This window comes from Peromyscus maniculatus, chromosome 17 (assembly GCF_049852395.1).
Source record: "Peromyscus maniculatus bairdii isolate BWxNUB_F1_BW_parent chromosome 17, HU_Pman_BW_mat_3.1, whole genome shotgun sequence".
In the NCBI taxonomy this organism is placed as follows: Eukaryota; Metazoa; Chordata; class Mammalia; order Rodentia; family Cricetidae; genus Peromyscus; species Peromyscus maniculatus.
This window is the reverse complement of record NC_134868.1, coordinates 25,264,406-25,275,281: the sequence shown is the minus strand read 5'-3', so window position 1 is coordinate 25,275,281 and position 10,876 is coordinate 25,264,406. Positions and strand designations below refer to the sequence as shown.

The 10,876-nt window shown below is 47.0% G+C and overlaps 1 protein-coding gene across 15 annotated transcripts in view; it reads right to left on the bottom strand.

Annotated features, from left to right (window-relative positions):
- Positions 1 to 4,974: 4,974 nt before the first annotated feature.
- The window catches only part of Tenm3 (teneurin transmembrane protein 3), a 1,310,468-nt gene continuing 1,304,566 nt past the window's right edge, over positions 4,975 to 10,876 (bottom strand). For all 15 annotated transcript variants that reach the window (XM_076553327.1, XM_076553324.1, XM_076553329.1 and 12 more), the window contains 2 exons: positions 8,634 to 8,764; positions 4,975 to 6,495 (listed from right to left, as the gene is read on the bottom strand). In XM_076553327.1, coding sequence (XP_076409442.1) covers positions 5,740 to 6,495; positions 8,634 to 8,764 — 887 coding nt within the window. In that variant the 3' untranslated portion in view covers positions 4,975 to 5,739. The remainder of the gene's footprint in view (positions 6,496 to 8,633; positions 8,765 to 10,876) is intronic.

Sequence of the window (10,876 nt, the reverse complement as noted above, 5' to 3'; positions counted from 1 at the left end):
CTGTACTTTTTTTTTTTTTTTACAAAGTGTCGCTTGTCGGTGCTGGAGAACGATGCAGACATCTCAGGCCTGACCTTGGGGATAATGTCACAGTTGAAGTGAGACTTTGAAAGCTGCTTGCTTATAACCCCTTGTCAATAAGTTGGGGGATGAAAGGCTACATGTTCCTGTGATATCCCCAGCAGTTAAAAAAAAAAAAATCACATGGTTTATCCATGGGCCAGCATGGTTTTCCTCCTAAGGGGAAGAAAAGCAGACCCAATCTTTTGGGTCACATCCCAGGTAGCTCTTGCTGGAGGTCATTCCAGAAAAAAGAGGAGTAAGAAAAGAAAGTGGGGAGGATGTAGGGACAGGAGGCCCGAGGACAAGTTTTAAGGAGTCCGTCTAGTCTGCAATAGGGGGAATTGACTTCCCATCCATTTATCTCGGAGGGCAGTTTGGGATGGGGTAGGTCGTCACTCACGCAGCTGCTAATCACTGTCTGCCAAGGACCTGGGGTGGGAGAGACTAGCTGGTGTGCTCCCCCAGACTTCCTCTGAGCAGTTCTATTTTCAGCCTTCACTCGTGTCAAAGAACCTGTCATTTTTACCTCCTTGGGCGTCTAGGTTCCTCTCACCCTGATAAAGTTAACTCGTGGAAATTTTGAAGAATCCCTTTCCACCCCGCGGACCACTTGTAAACCCTGTAGGTGCTCTGCAGTGAGCTACGTCGGACGGAAATAGCCATTGCGGGTGGACTCCAGGACATCTCTGCGCATGTGCAAAAGGATGTGCTCGCCCTTCCTAAGGCGGGTTGGACGCCCACGGCCGCTCACAATTCCCCCTAAGCAGGCCGGCTGCCGCCAAGCCACTCTCTTGCCCTAGAAGTCACAATTTATACTTCTAATTTTAATTTTCCCCTGCTTAGATCCCAGAAGGATTTATTAAATTTGCTTTGTGGAGCCCATTAGCTCTAAACTGAAGAACGATGTTACTTGAAGCTCAGCATTGGTTTGGAGTAAAGTCTCTATACCCAGCGCTCTAGGAATCCTGCGTTCCTCCATGACGGAATTTTAAGTCGGTTCATAAATGAAAAGGTTTACTCAGTCTACCTAAAAGTTATTAGTAATTAACTGACGTCAAGAGACCATTGCTCGTAGAGGTGGGGAACAACAAACATGAAAAGTTGGCAACAGAGGATATTCGTTATGTGGCTTGAATCAGCGGGTAGAAAATTCCAGCAGTGTTATCAATACCTCTTTGGTACTCCTGCTTATGACTGTGGTTAAGGTGAGTAGGAATGATTTTAACAACGTGTGGCTTATCCCACGGCCTTGGTACCACGACAAAGTGAGCGACTGACTTATGGGAAATCTCTGGGCCTTCCTCTAGAAACGACGGGCCTTCATTAACACTGCATGGAAGACTTGCTTCTCTACATGAGGGAGCCAAGAAGCTGGAAACATTGGCGGGTAGACCGGAGTGGAAAGCACGTGTCTTAGGACCTGTGTAAGTAGGGGTGGTGATATCCCCGGAAACTTTCGGGGGATTTGCAAGGTGGGAAAGGTCGCTGCTTGCCTGAAAGAGAATCTCTCTACATTTTGACCTGACCTCCTTCCACACCGCTTGGACAACTCACTCAGATTCCTCTAAGTTCCTTCTCCTCCACTTTCTAGAATTTACTGCGTGCTGTGGACTGGCGTGCTAGGCTGAGTTCGCTCGTCTTTAGGACAGTGTGATGAGGTTGGGTATCTGTGGGAGGGGTAAGAACTTGCTACGCTGCCCTTCAAGGCTTTCCAGAGAGGTCTTGCCTCCCCTCTCCAGGAGTCTAAATGCCATTCGATCTCACCCGGGTTGGGTGGTTGGCAGTTGGTGGGTGGGCTGTGTCCTCTAAGTACAGCAAGCTCTGAACACTGCTCAGGTGGTTTTTGTCACAGACAGAGCATGTCACAGATTAGTGCCTTTAGGCTCCCTCTCTGGAGCCTGTATTCCAAAAAGCACCGCACTCAGAGAGCCGGTTGGCTGTGGACCGAGTGAGAGGAATGGGCTCAGCTGAGACCAACGAAGAGGTGAACAGAGAGGAGAGGGCATGGTTAGGGTTTCGAAGGCAGCAGGATTCTCTTATCATCCTTTCAGGTGCTTACGGGTTCATGTGACTACCAGGTGACGTGCAATGAGTGTAAATACAAACGCACATTTCATCGTGGTAGGGGCAGGTTCGTACCCAGTTCATTATCTAAAATTCACTTCCACTATCGTTCTTTGTCCTCGCTCCGACAGGGAAAGCATGGAGAGGAATGGAGAGGAAGGGCTGGGATACAGTGTCGTCCCCCCCCCCCCCCCCCCCGGGGTTCCGGGCTTCAGGCACATTAAACTCTAATTTGAGAAGAAACTAGACCCTTTCGCCAAGTGGAGTGACCCGATTCTTGTAGCATCCACATGGTATCAAGCTGAGGTTGCCACTGAACAGCGAGCAAGGGGAAGTCCGCCGCTTCATACTAAAATCAAAGCCTTGGCATGTCAACCTAGAAATGCTGAACAAAGCGAATCCTAATCAGTCGGTCTATATGTAGAATTAGACATCTCCAGGAGGCTGAGAACCTATCAGGCCCAAACTGATTATTCTAATCAAGTGTTTTAATTAAGCACACTCAATGCCAACATCACAGGAATGAGACCTGCTTTCCAGTAGTAATGGGTGTTTTTTTTTTTTCTCTCCCCCCAGTTCTTCTTTATAGCTAGTGTTTGGCTTTGTAGAGGTGTAGTTAGCTTTTTTTCCCCCCTACAGTAGGCCAGGGGAGAGTCCTTTGTGAAGTATGCTCTTTCGAGCTGTCATTTTGCTGCTAAGTCCAAAAACAAAATAAAAAACCAAAACCAGTAATGAGAGCTCTCAATCGGTTGGGGTGCAGCTGAATCAGCATCCCAGATCTGCCTCCTTTGGCGTCCATGTCAACCACAAAAGCAATTCTGGCTAGTCCAAGATTTGAAAAAAATATATATATAAACGCACACACATTGGGTTGGCTTTTATTGGAATGCCTAGATGCGATCTATAGTCATCAAGTTATGGAAAATTCAGGTCACATAGAAAGTTAAGAAGGCAAAGGAAAAGAACAATACAAATCAGACAAAAATTTACATCTCAAAATATCATGAAAGCATTTTGACTGGCTTTGCCTAAAATACTTTGAATATCAATTTCTTTTGTTTTTGTAAGCTAATTCTCATCATTATACAGTCCCCCAACCTCCCACCCACCCCCAACTCTTAGAAAAAGATCTCTTGTTTACATATTCCCCAAGGTCACTATTTCTTGTAAAAGCACGTCCAGACCACAAGCCTTTTTAGAAAGAAATAGGCTCATTATACGTACTAACAAGACACTAATTGGGGTGATTTGACTTCTTCTAAAATAAGCACCAGGACACTCTGCAAATCTGCCATTTATTGGTGCCCCTGTAAAGACCAGTCCATGTGGAGAAGATGTTAAGAGTGTGATTTCACTTCCGCCATGTGGCACACGCTTTTCACGGTCAATACATCACAGACATTTCTGAGAATTGAGACTTGGGGCCTATTTCACCCAAAAGTACTTACAGCATGCTAAATGCAGTCCTGCTGAAGTCCCCTTCCACAGAACTGCAAACACCTAAGTTAACAGTTAAAAAACAAAAGGTCAAACAGAACCAGGTTTACGTGGTTTGAAATCTCATGGTCTTCTAAATTTGGGCTTCCTAGTACTTGCCAAAGGATTTCCAGGATAAAAAATATTAATGCTAATCTGTGCTTTCATTCTAATAAAATATCAGCATTCATTAGAAGATTAATTACTTCGGTATGCCCTACCACATACACAGAGACAGGAATAGCACTGAGACCGTAAATTCAGTAGCTATTTCAAAACTTTCCCAGCCAATCTGTTTAATAAACACGCCTACTGTGCAATTTAGAGTATGTGATACATACAAAGCAGTTAGAAAATTATTTTCAATACATCACTTGAACCTTTATATTTACGACATGTTCACTTGCTATATTTGTCACCATTATACATAGAGGAAAACAGTGTGTACTATAGCTCAATGAACTGAGAAATATTTTCTAAAAATATTTTTGTGGCTGAATTTAGTGCTCACGAAAGATTCGTCAGAGCGGCTGGGTTGACCCAAGAACTGCAGGTGGTGTCTACAGTGGTACCCCAAGCTTGCAGACAGGGGCATCCAGGTCAGTTTCCTTCCTACTCCATCTACCACCCCAGGCTACCCCTGGCCAGCACAGGCTGCCATTCAAATAAGCCTCTCTGATGCTTGGGCTTACAGGACCTCGCCTTCCTGTTTCGGTCCCACTTGCTGACCTACGGGTCCAACTCCAAGACTCACAGACCGTGACCTTGGCAGGTTGGTTCCCCTGGCTCACTGTTGCTCGGTTTCTGCTCTCTCTCCTAGACATTAAGATACATGTTCATGGTTACCATGACATCAAGTCCTTCCCTCCCCACAAATGTTTCCGAGCATCAGATTGTGGTCTCTTTCCTCCATCACGAAGTGGAGCATTGAGGGACGATACAGTATTAAAAGCTCTGGTCGATGAAGTCAGCATGACTTCTAGGGTCTGGAGAGGGTCAGAGAACCCATTCTCCCCCTCCTTGCCTTGGTTTCTGTTTACCCCCTCTCTCCCCCCACATCTTCCCTCACATTCCACCAGCCTTGGGTATCTACTGTGCCTCTCGACTGACAGTGGTTGAGGACAGTGGCGTGATGAGCAGGAAGAGAAAGGAGTTCTCTGATTAGCCACCCATTTAGGATTGCACGGTCCTATCCATCTACGTGATAGAAAGTTGCACATTTTTTTTTTCAACCTAATACAAAAATATTAACACTTCTGGACATTATAGGCATAAGTTGTTATATCTCTACAATATAATAAGTTATACTGTACAGTTATAACAGATAACAAAAGGTGCAATCCTTTTTAAAAAAATCACACAGTTCACATGTTTTTATCATTTTATTTTTAAGTATAAACTTTTTAAACACTTTACATAAATTAACTCCTCTGAGACTAATATTTGATGTACAGTAAATTGTAATTCATATAAAAATCCATAAACAACTTGTCTCACATAATTTACAAAAAAATCAGGGTTTCCTTTGCTTATCAGTGACAAGGATTCTATTCGTCAGTTTTTCCCTCCCAGGGCAAGCCATGTTAGTAAAATCCATGATTAAATCCCCGCCGAAGCAGACGTCCCTCGTGCCAATGTCCTTTTGACCAAGCAGCACGGGAAAGCAGTTGGGTTCTAGAAACAGTAACTTTGCCCCACATTTTAAAATGAACAGATCTATGTATATCACATCCTAAGTAGAGATTACTTCCTGTAAGCAAAGGTCGACAATTCAGTAATATCTGGAAACATGGTACGCATTTTTTTTTTCCTTTTTAAAACCTTTGTTAAATACAGTGCCTCGAAGGTACAGAGGGCCACGGCAGAATGTTGCCTCGTTAATGCTTTTTTTTTTCCTTCTCATACTTCCAGTCCAAATGAGTGCAGCGATATGCGTATGTAAACATATTCTTTAAAGCCGATCACCTTTAAGGTCATTCAGAAAAAAAGAGTCGTCTTTGTTTCTGGTTTGGGTTGCTTGCGCGTGTGTGTCTGCGGTGTAGTGTGTCTGCAGAGCTGTGTCGTTCTGGAAGGCTCTTTGGGAGAGTCCGGTTCGGATTGTGCTACAGGAGACTCTGCGCAGGGCTGGCCCGGGGGTTACCTCTTGCCGATCTCGCTTTGTCGCAGGAACTGGATGTTGTTGGCGCTGTCGGCCAGCTCGGGGTACTGCTCCACCGACAGTACGTAGTACCCGTCGTAGCCCTGCACCTTGCCCGCGCTCAGCAGCTGCCGCTTCTCCCCCTCCGTCCAGAGGCGCGCCCCCTCCTCGCCGTCGCGCACGCGCTGCTGCTCGCGCGCCCAGGCCCGGGCGAGCGCGCGCTGGCGAGCCTGCTCCAGGATGCGCGCCTTCTCCTCGTCCAGCGTCATGCCGTAGCGCACGTGCAGCGCCAGGGCCCCGAACTGCATCTCCACGTCGGCGAACCTGCGAGTCCTGCCGTTGACCACCGTGGTGGACTGCGACACGGTCACGTTGATGCCGTTCTCCAGCGCCTTGCGGCCGCTGGTCAGGCGCAGCGTGCCCAGGTCGCTCTCGGGCGTGGTGGTCTTGATGAAGTAGTGCGTGTCCTTGCCCTCGATGGTGAAGTGCAGGTTCTCCAGGTAGAAGGCGTTGTTCAGCACCGCCGCCACCTTGATGCAGTCCTCGTTGGCGATGTTGAGCACGTTGGTCTGCACGCGGCCTTGGCTCACCGCCAGCATGACGCCCTTGCCGATGAGCGACTTGACCGTGGCGAACCACAGCCACGACTGCTCGCCGCCCGCCTTGCGTCTGCTCACCTGCACCTCGGCCATCTTCCCCAGGGACAGGAACGCCTTGGCTTGCCTTGCCACTTGCTGCTGAACTCCAAAAATGGGCTGGAGAGCAGAAGACGAGAGGAGGGGGGTTATAAGAACACCAAGGCTGGGAGCCGTGTTGGTTGATCAAAAATAAAGCAGCACCCTCCCCCTCGACACACACACACACACACACACACACACACAAAATAAAAATGCAATACAAGATGTAAAGGACATCTCCTCACATATTTCGGACAGCTTTTTCAGTTCCCAAGGCAGGCAAACTATTCATATTATTATCTCTCATCTTGCAATTCCTAGATGCGTTTTTTTTTTTTTTCTTCTCAAACCACCCAACGTGGGAAAGCCAGTCCACCAGACCCCACAGTAGCTTTCTCTTGGGATGCTCCAGAGAAAGCCACAGACAGAGGAAAAGGCTAGGGTCACCAGGCTCTCGTACGCTTTGAAATGCCTGTGCTGTAAGTCCTCGGTGCCTCCCGTCCGGCTGAACGCGGCTTGTAGCTAAGGGCCATCAGTGTGACTGCGCGCCGGAAAGGCGCAGGGATGAGTGGACTATGGGCCATTTGGGCATGAGTACTTAAATTCTGGAAGACAAGTATGTCATGCAGATGTAGGGACAGTGGACCATCTCCACTGGCAGATGGCTAGAAACTGGGGTATCCTAACCCAGCCGTTTCTCAGACCAAAAAGAAACATCTGTTTCATCTGCAGACTGAAAGGAAGCCCTTGCACCAGGGAGGCTGCCCCGTGTCTTTCCCCTTGATTCCCTAAGCAGTGCATAGAGCACACTCTTCTTGACAGAGAACCTGAGTCATACTGAAAGGTCGCCTAGGGAAAGAAGTTGGCAAGTCCATTTGTACCGGCAGACTAAAACGCTTTCAGACATGCTAAGTCATACAGTTAGGACATGCATGTTCAAACGCATTAGGAGACTCCAGTGCGCCTTCGTGGGGCTTTGTCGGGGCACGTATGTTTGCAATTAGAAATGTTAAAATGGGGACTGGAGAGCAGGCTCATGGGTGAAGGGCACATTGCTCTGGCAGAGGACCCGAGTTTGGTTCCCAGCATTGACATCTGGCAGCTCACAACTGCCTGTGGCTCCAGTTCCCGGGGATCCTATGCCCTCATTTGGATTTGAAGTCCAAGGGCATCTGCATTCACACATGCAAACCTCTGGATACACAGTTTAAAAAAAAAAAATCTAAAAAAAGAAAAAAAAAAAAAAAAGGAAGTAATGTCAAAATAGCTCCCAGACCCCTAGAGGCTTGATGGATTTTTGCTCATTAAATAAGATGCCACCTGAAACATACTTTTTTGGTAAAGAATAAAACTCTGTCAGAAAAATGTATCTCTGAGCACTGTCTACGCCATGTGTGCATTGGTGTGTTTGCATCATGATCGCCTTTTTGTATTCACGAAAGAGGTAGGAAATTGCTCAAGGTGGGGATGAACTTTTTCTAGGAACTCCGCACCTCCCTTGTCATTAAGTGGTAACCCAATTTCTTGATCTCTAATTATTCCCGCTTTGAGCTGGAAGTCCTGGTGTTTTGTTGAGCATTCTTTCCTGAGCTCTGAACGATGTGAATTTAAAGAGCTGATTCCTGACACAGCAGCCTCGACTTGACAACTTCCCATTCTGTTGCTTCGTTTATTTCCCACCACAGGGCCCGGCCTCCTGATCCGTTAGTTTCAGGAAAATTCTATGAACCCCCAGCCTCAGACAGAGCCTTACTAGAGGACATTTTTATTTTCACTTTTCTGCAAATGCGGTTCTGGTCCTGATGGTGGGTTGCTAATTTGAAATCTGAATCCCCGTTCTCCTGTTTATTGAATCTGGCCTTCGGCTCCCAGGTGCCATAAATGCTTTTTTCCTGGGGTTCTCTGTAGAAGCCTTACACACACAAAAACACAAGCTTCTGCATTTTACTACCTTTTGATAGTGTACTCCAGTGTTTTTATGAGCATCACTGGAAACAGATTTGGCCTGTTCAACAGGCCCCTAGCATGCTGAACAGACATGTGGCAGAAATCTCAGTTTTCCTCCCTCAAAAGTGTGAAAAAAGAAAAGAAAAAAGAAACAGAAAGAGAAAAGCTGTTTTTGGTACAGTTTTCACAAAAAGCCGTTTGATGAAATATGGAAAAACAAGACACAAAGACTCCATTCATCTCCTCTCCTTCGTCCTGCTTTCTCTTACCGGCACATCATCCCATTGCTGACTCTTCACAAGTTCGTAGGAAGGCTCTGTTAAATCAAATTTGGGAACAGGGAATCCAGGAATAGCATTGTGCAGATGGAAGCCGAATGTCACCAGCCAGCTGTTAACATCTGGAAGAAGACCAGGCCAGAGGTGTTAAGAGTTTATTGGGCACATTTGAGAATTTATATCCTTACCTTAAAAAAACAAACAAACAAACAACCCAATTTAACAAATATTCATCTGAAAAGAAGCCCGTGTTTGCCTTCCTCCTGCCATTTTAAATCCACTGTCTATTTTTAGACATGCAGACAGTAACCTCAACAGCAGAACTATGGCAAACGTGGCAGAAAATGGAGAGTAATAGATACTCACTTAGACAGGGTAGATAAACTGTCAGAAGCGCAAAATTGCATCCTGTGCTGGTAATAGTGATAAAAATGGCAATGGCCATGCACAGCAGCGTGAGAATTCAAGACACAGATGCAGAAAACAAATGAAGTTTGTACGCAGGAAAGGCTGGTCTTAAGTAAAAGTGTGATTGGCCCTCAAGGGTAATGACGCAAAGACACCGGGACTTCCCCCACCCACTTTCTATTAGTGAAAACCCCAAGACTGAGCGTATTAAAACGAGTTGATTCTTAATCGAAGATGAACGCTGAAAGCTGGCAACCCCGGCCAAGGGCACTGATGTTCTGATTTCCGTCGGCGTTGACTTCAAAGGCTCGCTGTGCACAGGTGGAGGCTAACTTTTTGGGGGAGAGAACGTGGAAACCTTTAAAAGTGGTATTTTCAAATATTGTCACGTGACTCCTGAAGCCATTAAGCCAAGAATAAGGCTTTTATTCTCTTCTGGAGGTTATGATTTACAGAGCCACTCAGCAGGCCGGCCGCTTTATGAGTACAGTTGGGTGTAGATTATTTTATATATTAAGCACATTGCTGGAAAATTTGAAATTGCATTTCACCTAATATATTTTATGCCGTTCCATCTCTCTTTTGATGTTTTTCAGAAAGTGCTGCCACGGCATTCCCTGCAGTCCACGTTGCTAGGAGAAGATGAATTCGGGAGCCGTGGGCTTTCCAGTCGTTCAGTGAGCCCCTGTCAGCACCTCAAATAACCAGTGGTAAACTGCTTGTCAGAATGATGGAGAACTGCTTGATTCCCATTTCCTTCTCCAGGGCACAAACTCTCACCTCACTGCCAGACTGGCAGGTCCTTTGTCTGAGCTTTGTCACATGGCTACGACATCAGCAGTGTTCTCTCCGCGAAGTGGGGTGGCGGGAGTGTGTGTGTGTGTGTGTGTGCTCGTGGGGTGGGGAGAGATGGCCACAGGGTTCCCAGGGGGATGGAAAGTGTTACCTTCCCGTGAGAGCATCTGTACAATTCCTTCAGTTTGGGGCGGGGCAGGGAGGGATTCCATCATCCACACGTTGATGTATTGAGGGCAGAGTTTCTTGTCTTCTGAACAATGCGTGCTCGCATGAAAACCAGACTCTTTAGCATTGGAAAGCACTGCCTAGCAGGATGTTGGGGTTTGAATGCGGGCATGTGCTGACGGAGAGCACTCCAGGGTGTTGCTGAATCAGTCGCTGGCGAAGTGGAAGGGAAGGGCTTATGGGAAAAGCTCTGTGTCATTTGCAAAGGTGGGAAGCAGATGGGAAACGGAGAGGGGCAGCATTTTTTGACACCGGTCCTAAGAAACGAAAGTACGTCTTGGTGTGCCTCAAATTCTGAACTGGAGGAGGAGGGCTGGTGGGCCAGGCAACACCAGCCAAAACAAAGTAGGGAACCTTCACGGCAGTATGAACCAGGGATGGGAGGCCGGAAGCAGGAGCATCTGAAGTTCTTGAAGAAGAGGATGGAAGGTGACGTCAGCCCAGTACCGGGACCATAGCAGACCTTGTCACACCCTCTCTGTGTTTATTACATGCTTCTCTGGTGGCAGCAGTACAATCCGATTCTTTCAATCTTCATTACCAAAAGGGTCACAGGGATCAAGCCTTATAAAGGCCCTCATGCTACAGCCTGGACATGACTCCAGGTTAGCGATAAAGCTAGTGTGGACGTTAGCGTTGTCATCATGGAAGAAGACAGAGCGACTGAAGGGAGAAGTTGCTCCATCACCGTCCTGAGGTGACGGTGCTGAGGAGGAGGGTGGGAGGCGTCTCTCAGGGATGAGGCAAGGTGACACACTGGGCCGTGTTTCCCATGGATTCTTTCCGTTATAAATGTATACATG